The 23141-nt window shown below is 42.4% G+C and overlaps 1 protein-coding gene across 4 annotated transcripts in view; it reads left to right on the top strand.

Annotated features, from left to right (window-relative positions):
* Window positions 1-23141, top strand: part of ALDH18A1 (aldehyde dehydrogenase 18 family member A1) — a 41651-nt gene that overhangs the window by 12030 nt on the left and 6480 nt on the right. For 2 of the 4 annotated variants that reach the window (XM_053909773.1, XM_019445205.2), the window contains exons 4-15: window positions 3306-3455; window positions 3546-3650; window positions 7273-7425; window positions 7845-7935; window positions 11677-11801; window positions 13214-13358; window positions 13980-14053; window positions 15196-15289; window positions 17709-17929; window positions 20484-20621; window positions 22469-22664; window positions 22770-22891. In XM_053909773.1, the coding sequence (XP_053765748.1) occupies window positions 3306-3455; window positions 3546-3650; window positions 7273-7425; window positions 7845-7935; window positions 11677-11801; window positions 13214-13358; window positions 13980-14053; window positions 15196-15289; window positions 17709-17929; window positions 20484-20621; window positions 22469-22664; window positions 22770-22891 (1614 nt within the window). Of the gene's footprint in view, window positions 1-3305; window positions 3456-3545; window positions 3651-7272; window positions 7432-7844; window positions 7936-11676; window positions 11802-13213; window positions 13359-13979; window positions 14054-15195; window positions 15290-17708; window positions 17930-20483; window positions 20622-22468; window positions 22665-22769; window positions 22892-23141 lie in introns of all 4 variants that reach the window. The other 2 variants (XM_019445202.2, XM_019445204.2) reach the window with 1 other exon arrangement.

Raw genomic sequence — 23141 nt, 5'->3', positions numbered from 1 at the left:
CACAATCTGAAAACTCCCTTTGCCAGTGAAGGTACCAGTGGACCCCACATCCCAGGGCAAGCAAAGGGGGATGTCAAGGAGTAAAATTGATTTCATACATTTCATGCCTCAGGCTTCTTAGTGATAAGGAGCTGTACATGTCAGTAATTCTTAATTCTGCCTGCACATTAAAATTGTCTAAGGGGCCTGGCTTCACGCTCAGTCTCTGGGGTGGGGCTCAAGCACCTGGATTTTTAAAGTTCCCTGGGTGACTAACATGTAGTCAGGGTTGAGTATCCAGATGGATGTTGAGCTTTTTTTTGTTCCTGTTTTGCTAAGGTTTTTTTTTGTTCCTGTTTTGCTAAGCCTTTTATTTTTTAATTAGGCCAATAATATTGAAATAAATATGAGCTATCATTGCAAAGATTTTCCAAGTTCAGATATTTGAAAAGACTTATCAAACTCCACAGGGATACCCATGTAAGACTTTCATTTAAAGGCAAAGGTTATAAGGCAGCAAGAGAGAGAGAGTACAAGCAAGCATCGGGTGTCCAAGAGACATCTGTGCACAAGCCCCCCAAGGTATTTATTTGCACAGTCTGTCTCACATCGAATCACAAAGAGATCTTTGTACAGGGAATCTTACTTAACCTTTGGAAGGGCTCCAAGCAGAAGTTTCCATTGGGGATTTTATGTCCCACTGACTATGCCAACAAGCCAGGCTGACTGTAGACTATCAGTAAAGAAACTGACCTTAGGGGTCAACATGGGACTTTTAGACTTCAAACATCACATTGCAGATCCACTACCTATCTTTGCCAAGAGCAGGTATCAGTAAACTTTTCTATAGGAAACTTTTTCTACAGAAGGCCAGATAGTAAACATTTTAGGCTTTGTAGGCCAGATGGTCTCTGTCTCAAATACATGTCTCTACCATGGTAGCACAAAAGCAACCATAGACAATATGTAAATGAATGGACATAGCTGTGTTCTAGTAAAAAGTTTATTTACAAAACCAGGTGCAGGTGAGATTTGACTTGCTGCGTATAGTTTGCCAGCTCCTGACCGAGAGTCAAAAACCAGACATCCAGGCATTATGGAGATAAAACTAGAACTTTTTCATTCTATCTGTAACTCAACTGTGTCCTCCATGACCATATTTTTAGTTTTTAAAAAACAGTTTCTCTGATGAGTTGGTGACTGCTAACTAAAACTTGATGGAATTTTCTTTTCAATATTTTTTGTATTAAGCAGTTTTATCAAGTCAGCCTCTCGGATTTAGTCCATCAGATCAATTCAGTTGAACAGATATGTATAAAAAGGCTACATTGTGAGAGACTTCACAGACGTGTAACTGTTATCTCTGCCCTTGGGGAGCCAGAATCAGGACTTCCAAAGCACTTAGGTGATTGTTCAAGGCAGTAAGTAATCAAGCAAGTGGGCCCAAACCTTTATTGATGTTTGTATCTTGCAATCTTTGGCCAGCCAGTGGAGGCCACTTTGTTGGCTCCTGAGTCTGTCTATCATGGTCAGATGCCTTGGATAAGACAGTTGACTCTGCATATTAGTAGTGCCCTGATCTAGAAAGCCCTTCCATGAGGTCTGTGGGTATCTGGCGACCTAAGCAAATCATTACTGGAGTCTTCCCACTGTTTTCATCAAGTTTCTCCTCTGCACAATATCTTCAGTCTGCTTTGGAGACCACCACAATTCCTCTACATGGCTTCTTGCCTAATGAAATGATCCACTTCATTTCCCATTCTCCCTGGTGAGACCACCACCACTTTCAGGCTTACTTCCTCTCTGGCCCACCAACATGACGTACTCATTCCTGTCCTTGTCCCCCACCTGGAATTCACTCTTAGAGCCTCCCCTTCCTTAGAATCACACAACTCCATGGGCACCACTCACACTGTGCACTTAGCAGCAGGGAACATTTCCCCTCTGTTGGTGCAAATCCTACCACTCATGAAGGCTCAGGCTTAGTACCAACTCTCCTAGGAGGCCTCAAGAATAACTACACTCTCGCTTGAACTTCCCATCTCTGGTCCCCTCAGTCATTTGACAAGCTAAAAAAATTGGGTCAGTGTGAACACTGATCAGATCTTTTATATATATGTATTTCCTTAATGTTTATTTATTTTTGAGTAACAGGGATTAGAGAGGCAGAGGGGAGGACAGAGAGAGAGGGAGATAGAATCCCAAGCAGGCTCCATGCTGTCAGCACAGAGCCCAATGTGGGGCTCAAACTTAAAAACTGTGAGATCATGACCTGAGCTAAAACCAAGAGTTGGACGCTTAACCAACTGAGCCACCCAGGAGCCCCTGGATCTTTTATATTAAAGAGTTAATTGAAATGTTTTAGGTGACAGTGGCTTTTTTGGGGGGAGGCTATGCATATATATTCCCTGTCTTTTAGCAATTACAGTGCTGCTGAAATATTTATAGATGAAATAATATATCTAGGGCCTGGGATTTGTTTGTATTAAAATAATGGGGAGGCTAGCTGTAAAGGCAGTACTAGAGAGTGGGAAATTGCCCTGAGAAATAGTTGTTGAAGCTAGGTGATGGGTACATGGGGATTTATAAAGCTGTTTTTACCACTATGGTTAAGTATGAAATTTTCTACTATAAAAAGTTATTTTTTATAATCATGGTTTATCACAGGTGTTTGTGAGTTCCTGAGCCAGCTTATAGGGCTCAAACATCAGGAAGAATGGACATGTTAGGAATATGGACTCTATTTGCAGCTTGAATCTTTGATTCTTTCAATGTAGATCTGTCCAAAGTAGGGAACAAAGTGACCACAGCTAGTTCTAGGTAGACAGAGCAGGACAAGGTCAGCATCTGTCCCTGCTTTAGCCCAAGGGGACTCATAGGGATCAACATACCACAGAAAGAGCCTCAATCTCCCAGGTTATACCTTAGAACCTAAGAAGCCATCTGCTAAGTTTACACTGCAATTCTTAGACTTCTTTTTCTGGAACAACTAGGCCTTCTGCATTATAGATTCCAACAGATACCATCAAGTTCTGTGGATGTCAAATCTGCCTGCACACCAGAATCTCCTTATTAAAAATTTCTGATCTCTGCTACCTCCTCATCAGATTTGAGGCAGCATGTAGGAATCTGTATTTTTACCAAACAACCTGGGTGATTCTTCCACAGCCAGCCCAGCTGGTCCATAAGTCAGCATCTGGGATCCACCCAATTGTCTGTCTACCCTACCTGAGTCTCTTGTGCCGGTAAGGTAGACTCTACCTCTCTGAAGAGAGGAAGGACATGATAACAGTGATTTGTGGTGCCTTTTCCTTCGTCGATGTCAGGTGTCAGTGCTACAGAATCAAGGCCGAGAGATGATGCTGGTGACCAGTGGAGCCGTGGCCTTTGGCAAGCAACGCTTGCGCCATGAGATCCTTCTGTCTCAGAGCGTGCGACAGGCCCTGCACTCAGGGCAGAACCAGTTGAAAGAGATGGTGAGTGGTGCTTCCCCACACCCTGTAACAGGGGTCCGCAGGCCTCCTTCCCTCACTCCCAGTCACACCATATCTATTTGTGTGTTACAGGCAATTCCAGTCTTAGAAGCACGAGCCTGTGCAGCCGCCGGACAGAGTGGGCTGATGGCCTTGTATGAGGCCATGTTTACCCAGTACAGCATCTGTGCCGCCCAGGTGAGAGACTCACCTTTTTAGAGAGGTGTGGGGCCCGTGAGAGTGATTGCCGTGGAGCAAGAGGGTGATGAGCGGGGGCTCTAGAGCCAGACTGCCAAGATACAGTCTTAACTCCATCACTTGTTAGTTGGGAAACCTGGAGAAAGTCTTTTGGTCTAACTTTTTTGTGCTTCAGTCTCCTCATATGAAAAAAGAAGATAGTATCAGTGCCTACTTGAGAGGGTTTTTGGAAAAAGTCAATGAGAAAGTCACATGAAAAGCATTTAATGTAGTGTCATTCTCAGTAATTATTAGTACTTGTTATGGTACTAATAATTCTTTTTTTTAATGTTTTTTATTCATTTTTGAGAGAGAGTGAGCAGGGGAAGGGCAGAGAGAGAGGGAGACAGAATCAATCGGAAGCAGGCTCCAGGCTCCGAGCTGTCAGCACAGAGCCCATCATGGGACTCAAATCCCTAACCACAAGATCATGACCTGAACCGAAGTCAGATGCCTAACCGACTGAGCTGCCCAGGCGCCCCTATACTGATAATTCTTCTAGCTACTACTCTAAGTGCTTATACTTTTCCCGAAGACAGAAAAGTTAGATGTCTTTATTTCATGGGCTTCTTTGACTTCAGGTGGCTTGCCTCTCTTTGCACCTGGTTGCCTTCTACAATAAATTTCTAATAAACACTGAAGGAAAGAAAGATGCTTTTGGTGGGTTTTCATTCATTCAGCAAATATTTATTGAGCACTTACAGTGTACGAAGAAGTATGCTAGGCATTGGGGATACTGTGGTGAACAAATCAACCATGGTTCCAGTCTTTATGGAACTTCTACATTTTTAGTGGTTGCTCCAAATGTTCTAGAGCCTTCTTTCCACATTGTACTTTTTCAATTGTATTTTTAATCATCGATACAACTACACACTAGAAACATGTAAATGTTACAAAGCAGCTAATAGTCACTTCACAAAACAACTGAAAAAATTGAACTCCCCAAGTTACTATCTTCAGACACCTTTGCTGCCTCTGATCCCACATTTACACAGATGTTATTTGGCATAGGTGATGTTATATGTATATATCCTCTCAGGTTTTGCTCTTTCATTTCCTGCTGCTCTTCTCTTTCTCCATAATCTTCACAGTGTTATCCACAGTGATGTTGTGGTATTGTGCCAGAATGTCCTTGAGTGAAGTGAGCTGAAACAGAAAGTCATGGACTTGTCCACCTGTTGCCTATAGCTGAGGACCCCACTGTCTTAGATTTTTTTTTTCCTGTTAGTATGAATACAATAGAAATCTTCATTTCTGTCACCCATTATTGTCAGCTTTCTTTTGCACAATCCAATGACAGTCTCAGTCTTTAATGTTTTTTATAAGTGCCTGGAGCCAGATGAGGAAACTTAGGTCTAGGATCTGTGCTTTTGTTTTTTTCCCATGTATGATGGTTTTTCAGGTTTTTTGGTTTGTTGTAATGAAAGTAGCTTTAAAAGTCACTGCATGTCAGCCATGGCTTCCATTAACATTGATGTGGAAGAGTTCTGTCCCCTCCATTCCAGCAGGCATCCATCCATGGGCCCTTCTCTGTCACATGTTTGCCTTCCCTGGGGATCTTACTGCAAGAAATCTTTGCCCTTTGTACTTTCTCCTATGGTTTCTTGTTGTCTTTAGTAATCCTGTTGTAAAGACCATTATCAGTGGCTTTTGGAAATCTCCACTAAGTTGTTTGTCACGTTAAAGACTCAAGTACAGCAGCTTATTTTTTCTTCATAGAAATAAAATTAATGTGCATCTTAACAGACTGCCCTTCTCCACAGACATACTTTTCTCTCTTTAGGGCTCTTGTCATCTATCCCTTTTTTGTTAAACTATTTGAGCAACAAGTATTTTCACTGGACTTTTATACCTCCTATTTGCCTCTCCTACACACATTTACTTTATCATTTGACCTTTCACCTGCATGGCTAGAGTCTATATGTTCTGTTTGACCCAGTCCTGTTTTTCCTGCAGGACTGGACTTTCCTGAAAAGGAGTTCATGATCTATTCTTACAAAAGATGTGCCCCATTCCACTTTCCCCAAACCGTCAACAGTTTTATTCTCTAGCTCAGCAGCTCATGAAGGGCCTGACATTTCTAAAGTACTGAACAAATTTTGAGTGAGTGAATTATTTCCTTTAGTCATGTTACCATTTTATCTTCCTCACCTACATTTTATATGTCATTAAGGCTGCTGTTATCTTCTCAGTTCCCATAGCCAGACCCTAGCTCAGGGCTTAACCATTCCCACTGTTACTGTTTGGGTACCTTACCTCTTGACAGTCTGCCTGCAGCCTTTCCTTCTTCAACCTGCCCTACATTGCAAGAAGCATTCTTCCTTAAACATTTGAAGGATTTCATTGAAACATTGATTTATGAGTTTCAGGGCTTATTGCCATTAGTTTCTTGCTGTTGTTCTCAGTTACCTTCTCTCCTGCTAACTATTGCCTAATACTCTGAGGTAAGCAAGGAAGCAGAGCTGTCTGCCCACCCCCATACCCAGCTCGCCACTGTACCTTTGAGCACCTTATGCTCATCCCCTGTGCTGAACTAAGTTACATCCAGCTCTTCTTTCAGTTTGTGACAAAGACTCACCTCTATAAATCTCTCCGACCAATCCCACATGCTCAAACACAGTCTGTGTTAACGGCACCAGTGGTCAGTTGCCGAGCAACAGTGGCCACACAGGCCTATTCCATTTTGTCTCATACACTTCTCCGAACAGAGCAAACCATTCTTTGACTCACTCACCAAATATTTCAGTGCCTTCTGTGGCCAGCCCCTGAATCAGATGCTAGATACCGAGATATTTTAGCAATTAATCACTTACCCCAAAGGGTATCTCTCTAGAATTCATACATTAATTATAATGTTTATTTATTTTGAGAGAGAGTATGCACATGTGCAAGCAGGGGAGAGGCAGAGAGGGCTAGCAAGAGAATCCCAAGCAGGCTCCACGCTGTCAGCACAAAGTCCGATGTGGGAGTCAAACTCAAACCATGACATCGTGACCTGAGCTGAAATCGAGAGTCAGATGCTTAACTGAGCTTCCCAGGTGCCCCATAAAGTTCACAGGTTAATTTTTTTTTAATTTGTTTTTAATGTTTATTCATTTTTGAGAGACAGAGGGAGACAGAGTACAAGCAGGAGTAGGGCAGAGAGGGAGAGGGAGACATAGAATCCAAAGCAGGCTCCAGGCTCTGAGCTGTCAGCACAGAGCCCCATGTGGGGTTCGAACTCACAAACCATGAGATCATAACCTGAGCTGAAGTCAGATGCTTAACTGACTTGAGCCACCCAGGTGCCCCTTACGGGTTAATTTTCTTAATCCTATAAATGGAAAAGATTTAGTTGCTCTCTGAGAATTGAAGTACTTTTACAAGAAGTCTTGAGCATCCTTTAATATCCCAAGTGATTAATTTTTTCCATCTCTAAAAGAATTGGATGAGCATCCAAAGAGGTGTGCTCCATTCCGATGTGTATGGGATCCAGAAATCTAGAGTTTAACTCCTCTCCTCTTAGCATCTTTTGTGTGTCGTTGCTAGGAAGTTCGTAATTTTCCTCCTTCCTGCATTTTTGGATGCATTTAATTACTTTCAGATTTTGGTGACCAACTTGGATTTCCATGATGAGCAGAAGCGCCGGAACCTTAATGGGACACTTCACGAGCTCCTCCGAATGAACATCGTTCCCATTGTCAACACAAATGATGCTGTCGTGCCCCCAGCTGAGCCCAATAGTGATCTCCAGGGGGTAAATGTGGGTAAAATATTCCTAAGGGTTGAGCATGCTGGAGACTAACGCCACGCTATGCTGCATGTACTAACACTGGAAGTTTGGCATAAACAAGATGGAAAGATTGGGAGAGAAGCTGGCCTCATGGAGCGGGGGCTGCATAAGCTCTTCTGAAGTCAGGGGGTCTCATTCAACAGGGTGAGGTGCAGTAGTGATTTCGGATGGTGCTATGAGCGTGGCTTGTGTGTGCCAGGTGCATGTTTGGAAGTGGGGTGGCCAGGAGGCGCAGTGCTTTGCAGACCGAGGGGGCCTACAAGAGCTGTCATCTGTGCATTCCATCATTAACTTTGCCTGCCAGAACCTAGCAGAGTGCTTCTGTGAATGTCTTTTTGAACTGTGTAGTTCACTCACTTAATGACTTTTTACCTGCATTCCAGGTTATTAGTGTTAAAGATAATGATAGCCTGGCTGCCCGTCTGGCTGTGGAAATGAAAACTGACCTCTTGATTGTTCTTTCAGATGTAGAAGGTACAAAGTAATGCCTTTTCCTTTTATCCAACTTTTGTTTTAAATACTAAATGCGTGAGCACATGAATTCCCGTCTTTGAGTCCTTCTGATTTTTTTAAAATATAGACCCTTATTTTCTGAGCCATATGGTCTGACAGAGGGTTTTTATGGCTCAAAAGAAGGTGGGGGAGTCTGGGAGATGCAGTTTGAATGCTGAAATGTTGTCATTTCCAGGCACTTTTGTTTTTTTAGAACAGCTTTATACAGGTATAATTCACATACCATAGTGAACCAATAGTTCACCTATTTAAGACTTAGTTCATTGATTTTTAGTGTATTCATACAGTGGCTCAACCCTAACAATAGGTTTAGAACATTTTTATCACCACATTGTATCACCCCATACCCATCAGTGATCACTCCTCACTTCCCCCCAAATTCTCCAGCCCTAGGCAGCCTCTCATCTACTTTCTGTCTCTGTGGATTTGCTTATCCTGGACGTTTTACATTAGTGGAATCGTCAGTATGTGATCCTTGGTGACTGGTTTTCTTCACTTAGCATAATGTTTTCAAGGTTCGTCGATGTTACAACATCTGTCAGTATTCCTTTTCTTTTTATTCTCAAAGAATACTCCATTGTGTATATGCACCACATTGTATTTACCCATTCATCGGTTGATAGACATTATGCTGCTGTGAACATTCATGTACACATTTTTGTGTGAACATGTTTTTTGTTTACCTAGGAGCAGAATTGATCATTTGGTAATTCTGTATGTGTTTAGCCTTTTGAAGAAGTGCCAGCCTGGTTTCCAAAGCAGCTGCATCATTTTACATTCCTGCCAGCTCCATATGAGGGCTCTAGTCTCTCCACATCCTTGCCAACACTTACCCTTATAATCTGCCTTTTCATTATAGCCATCCTAGTGGGTGTGAAATGCTATTTCATTGTGGTTTTTATCACTTTCAGTTTGTAACATAAATCATGAGACACATTAAATGGGAGCCACTGCAGAATTCCAAGCTATGTGGCCATCGTGGTCTCATGTGTTAATCTGTTTTTCTCTGCTTTCCCCTTCCTCAAAGAAGGGTCCCTCTTGGCTCCAATTTGACTCTCCATTCACTATTCTCACTTTCCTAAGCTATGTCCATTTTACATTTTGACCCATAAGGAATATGGTAGCTGTGTCTGAAATAGGCCAAACATACAGGATCCCAAAAGTCCACCATTACATTCCCAGGAGATCAGGAAAACCTATTTAGTTTCCAGCCCATACCCAAGGCAGGTTTCTTTGGCAGGACTTGTTTTTCCAGTTTACACTCTAGTGGTGCAAGATTAAGGGCGGGGGCCTGCCTAGTGGAAGCAGAGGCAGATACAGATGGGTTGATCTGTCTTCTGCCCATGTGGGAAGTTCGATATATCATACTTGCATGTCAGTATTTTTACCTATAAGAAATCTTGGTACCATGTTTATCCACTGTAAATTTGAAATCTCAGGACAGGAACAGCTAGGTTGGGGTAAGAGGGAGCCACTCTGGAGATGAAGGCTTTTCAGTTAATCAACACATTTAAAAAAAAAAATTTTTTTTAACGTTTATTCATTTTTTGATAGAGACAGAGCATGAGTGGGGGAGGGGCAGAGAGAGAGGGAGACACAGAATCCGAAGCAAGCTCCAGGCTCTGAACTGACAGCACAGAGCCCAATGCAGGGCTCGAACCCACGGACCATGAGATCATGACCTGAGCTGAAGTTGAACGCCCAACTGACTGAGCCATCCAGGCGCCCCTCAACAGATTTATATTGAATTTCTACTGTGCTTAAATACTGTGTTAGGTGCTTTATAAATGTCAGTTTATTGAATCCTTATAGCAATCCTGCAAAGCAGGTAGCTTAGCTTAGTTACTCAGATGAAGAAATTAAAAATTACATTCACACCAATTAAATGGTGTATCCAGATTCACATAGTACCAGAGGCTGGTTTCACAACTAAATCTGTTCAGTTTAAAAATCTACACTCTTCCTCTCTTCTATACTGCTTTGCAAGGTAAAGGACATGAGTTTGAGAGATTAATACATAAAGCCCAATTTCAACTAGAGTCTAGTAAACTTTTTTTTTTTTTTAAAGTAATCTCTGCACTGAACAAGGGCTCGAACTCATGACCCTGAGATCAAGAGTCACGTGCTCTTCCGACTGAGCCAGCCAGGTGCCCCGCTAGTAAACATTTTTAATGTAGCCTTGAACACCAAAATTGGTCATCAGTGTTGATAGCATATGTCAGTACTTTCTTGTTATTGCCAAACAATACTCCACCATGTAGATACACCACATTTTATTTACCCATTCATCAGTTGATAGACATGTGAGCATTTATAACTAATGCTGCTATCAACATTTGTGTGCAAATGTACATGAATGTATAAAAAACAGGCTTGTGCTATTAACTCTTAATTAGTTATCCATTGAATGTTGATTTTTAGCGCAATAATAGAATTTTGAATATGCTCTTGGCGGCTTTAAGAAGCTGCTATAAGGGAAAAAGAGTAGGCAGACTATTAGAACTCTAGGCACTCGTCAGCATCTCTGGAGAAGCTTTGGCTTAGGATTGCATAACCTTGCCCATGTTATTTTTGTATGAAACCAAAACAGCGTCACAATCCAAGCCTGTGACCTCATATCGTAGTGCCTTCTGAGAAAATTCCATCCCTGAGTCCAGGAGCCATGGAGTGCTGGGTTGCAATGGACAGAGGTTGGAGAGGTGGTTTTTCTCTCCCTGTAATTGCTGCCCATGGTTAGCATTGCTGCATTCTATATCGGACCCTGATTCCCTCACTCCTCTGACTCCCCTTTTCCTGGAGGGGATGCATATAGCAGTATTGCATTAGAGATTTAGAATATGAAGCAGAGAGGGCTGTATTTTCACATGGGAAAAGTAGTAACTTAAACCAAAAACATCCCTGCCCACATGTCCTTGAGCCAGTCCCCAACCCCAGGCAGTTCCTCCCTGTACTTAGGCCTTGATGTGACTCCATTTTCACAGGCCCTTCATTTTTCTTTCCAAGGCTCCGACTGGCTGTGTTTACGAGTGAAATGGTGAAGATTTTTAATCTTGGATTGTATGCATATAACATTTCATGTAACTCGTATTTTATGTTATCCTACTCAACTATAAAAGGGACGTAGGCTTTATGGTGATAAGTCCAGACTGAATGCCAAGAGTTGTATGCTCTTCTGCTGACTCAGCGTAACCTTCACAATGACTTCCCCATAACACAGGGATTATAATTAGTGACTGTTTCAAAGGATGCTGTGAGAGTTCATGAAAACCTGTCTCACATTTCATCCCACTTGGAAATAGTCACATTATAGTATATGGCTACTACACTGTTTCTGCAGTAGCCACTCATCTTTTTCAGTTACTTCCTTAATTCAGCATCTTAAGTAGCAGTGGCAGAGGTGAGGACAGCTTCCCAGTAGACAGTGGAGTGGGCAGGGCTGATAAGTGTTGCACCAAGGATATGGACATGCTGTGATGCTGGCAAACAGAATATAAAAGTACGTATGGAAAGTCCTGTTGCTGCTTTTCAGCATGGGTAGACTATACAGATCACTTGTTCTCTTTTCTGGTTAGAGCTGGTAGAACACAGACTTCATCTGGATCAGTCACGTACAGAGTGGTTGGCAAGTGCCCAGGGGGATGTCTGTCTTGGGGGGCATGCCTTCCATTAAAGCAATACTGCCAACTCCTGTCTACTTTTTAGGTCTCTTTGACAGCCCCCCAGGGTCAGATGACGCAAAGCTCATTGATATATTTTATCCCGGAGATCAGCAGTCTGTGACCTTTGGAACCAAGTCAAGAGTAGGCATGGGTGGCATGGAAGCCAAGGTAAGGGTCTGATGCTGTTACTGCCTATAACAGCTAAAAAAACCAAACAATATTTTACCCTTTTTGCTTTTTTTTTAAGTTTTATTTATTTAAGTAATCTCTACACCCAACATGGGGCTAGAATCCACGACCCTAAGATCAAAAGCTGCACACTTCTCCGACTGAGCCAGCCAGGTGCCCCTACCCTTTTGACTTTTGTGATTGTTTGGGGGCTAATGGCTAAAATACTAGGCACATACACACTTAAATGTACACATGTCTAAATACAGGTATGATGCATATTGTGTACCTATATTTTGTCATGTCTGTATATTTACTCTCTTCATTAATATTACATAGTGTGTTCATGTTATAAAGTCATCAAGCGCAGGCTCCCTCTCTCCCTCTCCCTCTATATATAATTTTTTTTTTAAGTTTATTCTGAGAGAGTGACAGCACGAGTAGGGGAGGGGCAGAGAGGGAGGGAGACACAGAATCTGAAGCAGACTCCAGGCTCTGAGCTGTCAGCACAGAGCCCAACGTGGGGCTTCAACCCACGAGCTGTGGGATCATGACCTGAGCCAAAGTTGGACTCTTAGCTGACTGAGCCACCCAGGCACCCCCTACTTTAAAGATTTTCTTAAATTTTTTTTAAGTTTATTTATTTATTTTGAGACTGAGAGTGTGAGTGGGGTAGTGGCAGAGAGAAGGGAGAGAAAGCATCCCAAGCAGGCTCCGCACTGTCAGTGCAGAAAGCCTGATGCAGGGCTTGGAACTCACAAACTGTGAGATCATGACCTGAGCTGAGATCATAAGTCAGGTGCTTAATGGACTGAGCCACCCAGGGACCCCAAGATTTTTTATTTTTTTAAGTAATCTTTACACCCAACATGGGGCTCGAACTCACAACCCTGAGATCAAGAGTCACATGCTCTATTGAGGAAGCCACCCAGGTGCCCCCGCTCAACTATTTCTTACGAAATCTTCCAAAAATTTTTCTCTCGCATTAATTGTTCTAAAAAGTAATACTCTTAAGATACAGCATCAATTGTAGGAATGGCAAAGACCTACAAAAGAGATCTACAAAAGTTAAAAGAACTCAGGATCAGATTCTGGTCAAACACCAGGCTGGACACTATGTCGAGGCACAGTAAGTCATGTGTAGAAGTTATGAGTCCTAGTACTAGAGAGTCTTTGAACACTGAGCACAAAAGGCAGATTGGCTCATCTTTAGCACGTACCAGAGTTGGGCTGGAGAGAGAGAGAGCAAGGGCTGAGTGTGTTTTCAGAGCTTCTGAGTTGTTCAGAACATTCCTGCATATACTTCAATTGCTCACTATCACATTGTATTTTCTTTTTGCGAGTTTAAAGTATGGATGACTAGACCCTGCAAAAGTCTGAATGTTATGTTGGGATCTAACCTCTCCTGTTAGGTGAAAGCGGCCCTCTGGGCTTTGCAAGGTGGCACTTCTGTGGTTATTGCCAACGGAACCCACCCAAAGGTGTCTGGACATGTCATCACAGACATCGTGGAGGGAAAGAAAGTTGGCACCTTCTTTTCTGAAGTAAAGCCTGCAGGTAAGTAGTTCCTTATTGAGTAGTCACACCATGGCCTAAATGAGACCGAAGATTGAGCTCTCCTCTAGGAATAGAGATCACAAAATTGACATGTTGATATTCTGAAGTACGGTATTGTTTCAGACACTCTTTGCAAAATTGGATTTTGCTTTGCTTTTGTAAAAGTTTAGCGAATCTGCCCAACTAGGCTTCCCATTCTCTCTAAAACCACTATGTTAAAGAATATGAGCATCCATTTTCTTAAGAAACATTTGCTAGGCCTATGCTAGAGGCCTAGAAATGCAAAGACACTTAAGACAGTAAGACATGGTATGTACTCTCAATTGTTCGCAAAGATATTGCCATATAACCTACATTCAGAAATGCAAACACATTAGAGAATATAAGCTAAAGTGGAATTGAAAAGAACTCTACGAGATGTAACTTACCCCGGAAATATAGACAAGTTTCTTGTGTTTATGCCCGAGTTAATCTAGTGTATTCTTTTGCCATTTTATTTGTCTGAGTGACCTCTAGGAAGCAAGCACACCAAGACACTGAGCATTCATTCCATGCACGTTATGAGTCTGTGCACGTGCTGGGTTGCTGTCCACGATCTGATGTTTGCAAATATTCTTACAGGTCCTACCGTTGAACAGCAGGGAGAAATGGCTCGAGCAGGAGGAAGGATGTTGGCCACTTTGGAACCTGAGCAGGTAATAACCTTAGCTAATAGTTCGGTTGGTTTTCAGACTGAGTCATGCTGTGAGGCTTAGTGCACAGTCAAGGCTGCCATGTCCCCCTCCATTCCTCTTGTCCCCACAGAGTTATTCTAGTTACAGGTGAGATTCAGATTTGTTCTGCCTTTTCTCTCTCTAAATTTTATTTTCCCTTTTGCCTTTTGTAGTTTGTGGCCTAAGGTAGCTTTTTATCACTTTGTTTTGATCAAAAATATCATGAACATGGTGAGACCAAGGAGGTTTCCTAAGCCTGCCACATACTGGACATGGAAATGTAGGAAAACTGCTTATTCTCACACATCTGAGTCCCCTGACTTACCCATTAGATGGAAGCTCCAGAGCCTGCCCTCTAGTCAGAGGCCTGCCCACAGTGAAGTGGCAGACACTGCAAGTCTGGAAACAAGGCAGTCACGGAAGCTGGGGATTGGCTTCTCAAAGCCTGTGTTGTTAAGGATGTTGTGTTTAGATTTTTTCTGGGGAGCACTTTGGCCTGAGAAAAAAGAAAATTTTAAATAACTACAAGTAGAGAAAGGAAAGCAAAGGAAGAGCTTAGCCTGTCTCTCTAAACCACTTCCCTTGGCTTCTTCAGTAATCACACTGGTTTGCCACACTTTTTAACCTAGGTGGGTAAGGATTGAGATCCCTTCAAGCATCCAGGACTGGGTTTTCCCCTTTGAGTGAATTCATTAAATAAGTAATTGTCAAAATAAGTAATTGTCAAAATTTACTTAATAAATTATATAGCCAGTGAAACTGAGTATGCAGAGATGTATGTATCATGCCAATTCAAAATGCTAGCCCCCATCTTGGGTTTGGGGACTGATTGTATAATTCATTGTGCCTTTTCCCCACTACTGGGCCGTGGTCTGCTAATCATAATAATCAGGAATGGTAAAAGAGGAAGAAATACAAGAAGTAGAAGGAGATTAGTAGTGAGAGAGGGAGGAAAAAATGAGGGGAGCTGAGGTGTGTAATGGTTGATAGGATGTAAGGAGATTTCAGTCAATGATGACTTTGGATTTAGGAGCAAGGCCCGGCTCATTCAGAGGAGTAGGTTTAATGGTATGGGTTCTTCTCGGATTAATGTATTTGCTTGTTTGTTTTACCTTTCTTCCTAGAGAGCAGAGATTATCCATCATCTGGCTGATCTGTTGACGGACCAGCGTGATGAGATCCTGTTAGCCAACAAGAAAGACTTGGAGGAGGCAGAGGGTAAGGACCACACGATTTGGAGTCAGTGTTATGGAGGGTTTGGTTTTGGTTTTTGTTCTTTGTTTTACTAATAATTCTTACAGTGTAGTCTGCCTAAAGACAAGATTGTTATATGGGGCACCTGGGTGACTCAGTTGGCTAAGCGTCTGTCTTTAGCTCAGGTCATGATCTCATGGTTCGTGGGTTTGAGCCCCACATCAAGCTCTGCGCTGTGTGGAGCCTGCTAGGGATTCTCTCTCTTACTCTTTCTCTGCCCCTACCCTCCTCATGCTCTCTCTCTCTCTCTCTCTTAATAAATAAATAAAAACTTCTGGAATATAAAAAAAAAAAGATTGTTATAGAAGAAATCTTATATTATGCATCATTTTTATTAAAGGCAGCTTGCTAGTATTCAAATTATGCATACCATCTCCAGCTCCTTTCCCAGATACTCTGGTACAGCCCTCCAAAGGAGCTTTTTCTGTACCCACAGATCATGAGCCATGGATACTATTGCAGTTTCAGGACAAAAAAGAAAAATACTGAGGACTATTTTAGACATTTCACTAATACCAGCCACCACCTACTAAGTAAGGCCTTTCTGTGTGAAGAAATCTTTGATGATAATCTTATACAGTTCTTTAAAGTAAAAGAATTAAGACCCACTGAGGTTAAAGCTGTTGCTCAAGGTCACACAATTAGTTATTGGCCGAAGTCTGACTTCTGACCTCAGTTCTGTCTCTCTGGAAATTCGTAAGGACGCACAGTGGCTTACGAACAAAGTCCTGGCTGTACATGAGCATGGTGGTCCCCTTTGACTTGCTAAGCCCTTTTCAGGAAATTTATCATAAACTATTTCAAGAAGAGAAAACTGCTCTGTGTGTAAAGATTCTTGGAGCAGGGTTATTTATCACACTGAAAACTGGAAACAACCTCAGTGTTTAACAACATAGGTCTGGTTAAATGTGTTAAGCTGTGTCAACTCAGTGGAGTATGTAGTAGTAATTACAATAGTTTTGGCAACGTGGAAAGCAAATATGCATTGTGAGGTGGAAAACTAGAATGTAACATTTAACATGCACTGTGTTTGAAACTTGATATTAACACATAGGGAAAAGTGAAGAAAACGGATTGATATAATTGGTTGGTAAAATGATGATTCAGCTTTTTTCTTAATACAAGATAGGTTCCTCCTTTCCTAAGTAGAAAACTTTGTATTATTTTATCTTGGTGGGTGTGACTATAAAAAAGAAAGAAATTTTTCATCATCTCATTTCAACATTAACCATAGTAATGATTTGTGATATGTGATTCCACACAATTTTCCCTGGTACATATACATGTGTATATATGAATATGTGTGTGTGTGTGTGTGCAGAGAGAATCACACCATGCAAACAGTTGTATTTAAATTTAAAGAAAATTCTGGGGGCGCCTGTGTGGCTCAGTCGGTTGGGCGGCTGACTTCGGCTCAGGTCATGATCTCGCGGTCCGTGAGTTCAAGCCCCGCGTCAGGCTCTATGCTGACAGCTCAGAGCCTGCAGTCTGTTTCAGATTCTGTGTCTCCCTCTCTCTGACCCTCCCCCGTTCATACTTTGTCTCTCTCTGTCTCAAAAATAAACGTTAAAAAAAAAAAAAAAAAGAAAATTCTGAATATGAACTTACCATTATTAGGGGCACCTTGGTGGCTCCGTTGGTTAAGCATCCAACTCTTAATCTCAGCTCATGTCTTGATCTCAGGGTCATGAGTTTAAGCCCCATGTTGGGCTTTACACTGGCCAACAGTGTACACAGTGTACACTTCAGTACACTGAAGCCTACTTAAAAAAAGAAGAAAAAGTGAACTTACTATAATTCTATTTAAGTTTTATTTCAAAAGGAAACATCTTTATTGCTTCTGATTATAAAAATAAGGCAATCGTTATAAAAAATTAAAATAATGCAGAAAGAGATCATCACTGTTCTTGATGGCTTCCAGACATCTCCACATGCATATATGCAATATTTGATAAATAGGATATTATCATACATGCTCTTTTGTAGTTTATCTTCTTCAAAAACTATATCCTGGACAGCTTTCCATATCAGTACATATAGATACTTCTAATAACTGCCTGGTAGTTCATTGTCTAAATGTTTAAGCAGAATTTGATTTTATTACGTAAATACTGTGACAAATATCCTCTTTACATGCAAGTTTGCTCATGCGAATGACAAATTTCTGGAATTGAATTTGCTGGCACAGAGGGTATTGGTGTACATACCTTTACATGTGAAATATACTACCGAAAGCCCCCTAGAAAAACTAAGTGGCATGTCATTGTCTTCTCAAGACCCGCTAAATTCGTGTCTGTTCCTAACACAGTGCCGTGTGTTCGGTAAAGCAGCTGCAGCCTGTCCAGAGCCACTCCTTTATCATGTGTTCCTCACACCTCTTCAGGGAGACTCGCAGCTCCTCTGCTGAAACGTTTGAGCCTCTCCACATCTAAATTGAACAGCCTGGCCATCGGTCTACGGCAGATCGCAGCCTCCTCACAGGACAGCGTGGGGCGTGTTTTGCGTCGAACCCGAATTGCCAAAAACTTGGAGCTAGAACAAGTGACTGTCCCAATTGGAGTCCTGCTGGTCATCTTTGAGTCTCGCCCAGACTGTCTACCCCAGGTATGTGCCTGCCATTGGGGTAGGGAAAGAATATATTTTCAGGACCCAAAATCTTCCAAAGATGGTTTTCTTTTTTTCTTTTTTTGGTGAGAAGTTCTTATCTTTTTTTCTCCCCCAGAGATAAGTTTTTGAGACTTCTCAGGTGGTTCTTAAAGTAATTTATGTTATTGATTCTTCTAGTGATTCTAAAGTAGGTATTCATATGTCCATTTTACAGTTGAAGAAACTGAAGCTTATAGAAGTTACTCTTCCTGTCACACTTATAACAGATGCATCTTCCCTGGCACAGTGCAGGAGCACATTTCTGTATGTCTTCGCTCACTGGGGCACTGTGTTCCCTGACCACAGAACCCCTGCTAGCTTACTGCAAGGTCATTCATCTTGTAGCTGGTTTTACCCATGTGAAAAAGACCCCTTTGTTCTCACTGTCACAGATGGCCTCCTGTAGGTAAATCTCTCAGGAAAAAGAACTTCCAGTAGTTAATGAAAACTAGAATGCAACCATCTTTAAGGAATTTGACATATTACAGGCTAATGTTGAGAAATCATGTGTTTAAAAGATTTTTTCCAAGAAGCCATGCCTTGATACAGGGTGGCATTTGAGGGTTGTCCCACTGGTTACCCTAAATACTTTAAAATTTGGGGACAATTTTCCCACCAGACTGACCAGTAGGATGATACCAGCTTTTTCTTTTCACTAGCCTCAAAATCTCAAAGAGAATATCTATTTAAAAACATAAAACAGGGGTGCCTGGCCAGCTCAGTCAGTAGAGTGTGCAACTCTTGATCTCGGGGTTGTGGGTTCAAGCCCCATGTTGGGCACGGAGCCTACTTAAAATAAGTAAATATCTAAAGAAAAACAAAACAAAAATAGCACCTCTTTGCCATAGGGCACAGGGTGAGCACAGGAGCCTGAAATGCTTTGTGGTAAATATTCCCTGACATGACCTAAAACCAGATTGTTCACCCCATACCACGGGGTCTGTCCTCAGCCCCTGGTGGGTGCTGGCACACTGCCCCCTCTGGCCACACACCTGTTTGCAGAAATACCAAGTGAAAACTGTAGAACCCGAATCTGCTAGTAGGAAGGAGTACGTGATGTTTTTTTGCTGCCTTTCATCCGTACTAACGAATACTTCACGTGGAGAAAGGTTTCTTCTCTAGCCAACTACGGCTCATGTTCCTTACCTGGGATCTTAACTCTGGATGGCATCACAGAATCCATGAATTATAAAAAATTGTATGCAGTTCTGTGTGCTAGTGCATTTATATAGAGAAGATTTACATTACTTTTTATAAGGGGTCCATGAGCAACAAAACCAATAAAGGATTAAGAGCCACTAATTGAGATTAACATGCTCAGGCAAGGTTTTTTAGTAAAGTTCCTTTTATTACATTATAAAAATGGGAAGATTTTCATTCATCCCAAGAACATTCAGAAAGTTAAACTTCAGGGGACTCCTGGGTGGCTCTGTCAGCTAAGCATCCTAGACTCTTGGTTTCGCCTCAGGTCATGATCTCGCAGCTCGTGAGTTCGAGCCCCACATTGGGCTCCATGCTGACAGTGCAGAACCTGCTTGGGATTCTCTCTCTCCCTCTCTTTCTGCCTTTCCCCCACGTGTGAGTGCATGTGTGCTTTCCCTCTCTCTCTCTCTCAAAATAAATATATAAACTTTAAAAAAAAAGTTAAGCTTTAGGCCTTAGATGATCAGGTCAGAATCATTAACTCTTTGCTTTAAGAGGGTAACTAACCCTCCTCCTGGGTGGTCTGCTTTTTCACTGGAGTATTTCTGCAAACAGGTGTGTGCCCAGAGAGGCCATGTGCCAGCACCAGCCAGGGGCTGAGGACAGATCCCGTGGTATGGGAGTCCTTGGTGAACAAGCTGGTTTTAGGTCATGTCAGGGAGTATTCACCGCAAAGCATTTCAGGATCCTGTGCTCACCCTGTGCTCCCTGCTTGTGCTCCTTTCCCAGAAATCTCCACCACAGCTTGTCCAGGGTCTGACGGGTCTCTAGTCTGCTCCAGGTTCTCAGCACCAACATTTAGAGCTCTCAGAATAGTTACAGGGCCAGAGGAAGATGTGGCCAGAGAGGCCACCCAGCCTCAGCCAGAGGCAGCTAAGCTCCCTGTCCTCCACCAGGGCCCAAGTGGGGAGGGGGCCATGTGACGCTGACCACTTAGGTTACTTTGCTAATGGTGCTAAGGAAGCTGTATAGTTTAGTTCCTGAGATTGGGTGCTTTGGCTGTGGAGTCAAGACTTCTGGCCCTGCCAGTTATAAGCTATGAGACTTTGGGGAGTCACCAACTTCTCTGGGCTTCAGTGTCCTTATCTGTAAAGCAGGAGATAAAACAAGTATTTAATTCACTGGAATATCATGAAGTTTGAACAGATTAGGCCTTATAAGGGCCCAATGACAGTCCTTATAAAAGTGCTCAGCAAACACTGTTACTATATTATATAATAATCACTATAGTATATAAAGTGCTCGGTGAATGCTGTTACTATTACTGCGTTTCTCTTTGGTTCACTGCTCTCTCCCCTTTGATCTGCAGGTGGCAGCCTTGGCTATAGCAAGTGGTAATGGCTTATTACTCAAAGGAGGGAAGGAGGCCACACACAGCAACCGGATTCTTCATCTTTTGGCCCAAGAGGCCCTCTCAATCCATGGAGTCAAGGAGGCCATACAGCTGGTAGGTCCCTGGGAATGAGCCACATCAGACCCAGAGGAGTTGAGTTTGGCGTTTGTGTGTTTGAAGCAAAGCTTACTTAGGTCATGTAAGGCCAAGCCATTTTTATAGGCAAGCTTGACTGGAACAGGGGCTTCCTGGTCCACATGGGTCTTCAGTGGCTTAGTGATTTAGGGCAAGTCAGATGAGACAGATTTTATGAAAGTTTGTCATAAACCATCGTGCAGCATGTAAGAATGAGGTCATGCTATTATCATTATTGTTATTATGCTCATTATTTTAACCACTGTCTCACTCTCCTCAGTCATCAGGTGGTGTTTTTGAACTAGACAGTAGTAGATACAGCTTACTGAAAACTTGCTGTGGGCAAGGCAATTCCCATCCGTTGTCTCATTTAGTCTTCACATAAACCATAACAGGAATGTGCCATCAGAATGAGGGGGAAAAACAGGCTCAGTGGTGAAAGTAACTCACCTAAAATTACGCAGTCTGTTGTAAAGTTTACATTTGAACCTGGGCTAATTCCAGATCCTTCTCTTTCTCCATCAAGGCCTACTTACTCTGACATTCCAGGATTCTGCTGGTTGCTGGGGCAGTGTCTATAAACCCACTGCATTACGTGCCCCCTAACAGGAATTGGGTTTTTTGGGGTTTTTTTTTTTGTTTTTTTTTATGTCACCACAGGGGGTGGAAAGGGCACAGATTTTAGGGATTCAGATCCCAGCTCTACCACATCCTACCTTAATCAGATGGGTTTCCTCCCATCCCCACCCCTCTTCTTATTGATGTATAACATCCATACAGTAAAGTATACAAATCTTACCTGAAAAACTCTGTGACTTTATCCAAATATCCCTGTACACACATAACGTAGCCACCAGCCATACCCAACTGTGGAACACTTCTAGCACCCCAGAAGGCTCCCTTGTGCCCTTCCTGATCAGTATGCCCTACCACCACCAAGTAGCCCCTTATTTACTTCTTTCACATTCACCTTTTGCTTATTCTTGAACTTCATTATAAATGGAATCATACAAAATACACTCTTCCGTGTTATGTTTCTTTTGTGTATCTTCGTGTCTGTGAGAACCATCCATATTATTACATCCAGCAGTAGTTTTCTTTTTATCACCATGTGGTATTCCATGTATGTGTGTATACTGCAGTTATCCTTTCTTTTGTTGGCTAACTTTTGGGTTGTTTCTAGTTTTGGGTTATGCAGAAAAAAATTTTCCAAACATTCTCATACGTATGTATTTGTGTTTCTCCTGTAAATAACATGACCATATGGGTAAATTAAAAATCAAGAGGAAGAGAAAAGGTCATCATCATCTCAGTGTCCTGAAACCAGGGCTTCACCCCAGGGGAGAGCTTGTCAGCAGCTCCCCGTGGAGAACCAGGACTCCTTAGCAAGACCCAGCCGGTCCTGAAGGCTGTGGTTGGAGAAGCCACAGGGCAGGCACCTCCGTTGTGATCCTCCTGGCCAGCCATAATCTGTAGCTCTTCTGACTTCCAGAGGTAGCACTTGGTACCTTGGTACCATTTTGAAAATTATCTGCCCTGAGTTGCGGTGCGTTGTGTCCTAGTCGTATCTTTCCTGCTAGACTCTGAGCTCTTAGACAGCTGGGATATGTCCTCCTGTTTTGTAATGCAGAGCACAGCACCTAATGTGTAGTGTTTGGTTAAGTATTTGGTAGATGATATCAGGACTCTTATTTTTGGAATAAGTTTTCACAGCACCTGATTTAGTTCTCTCGAGGTACAGACTTTTATCCGTAAAAGGGGTGCTGCTACTTTGTATTTCATGAGGTCAGATGTCATTTTTCTGTTTTTATTCTTTACCTCTTCAGGTGAATACCAGAGAAGAAGTGGAAGATCTTTGTCGCCTAGATAAAATGATAGATCTGATTATTCCACGTGGCTCTTCCCAGCTGGTCAGAGATATCCAGAAAGCTGCTAAGGGGATCCCGGTGATGGGACACAGTGAGGGGATCTGCCACATGTATGTGGATTCAGAGGCCAGCGTCGATAAAGCCACCAGACTGGGTGAGCTAGATGGGGCCTCTGCTGTGTGCAGGCAGAATATTTAGCAGATCCTCTGTGACTTGGGAGCATGTTAATAGAAACAATTATTTGTCTTCCTTCTTTCAGTCCGAGACTCTAAATGTGAATATCCAGCTGCCTGTAATGCTTTGGAGACTCTGTTAATTCACCGAGATCTGCTGAGAACACCATTATTTGACCAGATCATTGACATGCTGAGAGTGGAACAGGTACAAGTCCACAGCACTCCTGTGTCCCTTCCTGTCTTCCATTTTGAGATTTAGAAGCCTGTGGGTAGCTGCCTTACCATTTAAGGCAATTTAAGAAGCAATACTTTTGAGCATCTGCTGTGTACGGAGTTCTGTGCTAAGTACACAGAGAGAAGTAAAACCTATCCCTGCCTTCTCACAGTCTAGTAGATAGAAGAAACCCATGCTCACATAGCTGTATTACAAAGTGGAATGTGGTAAGTGCTAAGAG

This window comes from Panthera pardus, unplaced genomic scaffold (assembly GCF_024362965.1).
Source record: "Panthera pardus isolate Hobbes unplaced genomic scaffold, ASM2436296v1 HiC_scaffold_22, whole genome shotgun sequence".
In the NCBI taxonomy this organism is placed as follows: domain Eukaryota; kingdom Metazoa; phylum Chordata; class Mammalia; order Carnivora; family Felidae; genus Panthera; species Panthera pardus.
This window is presented reverse-complemented; position numbering and strand designations above follow the sequence as displayed.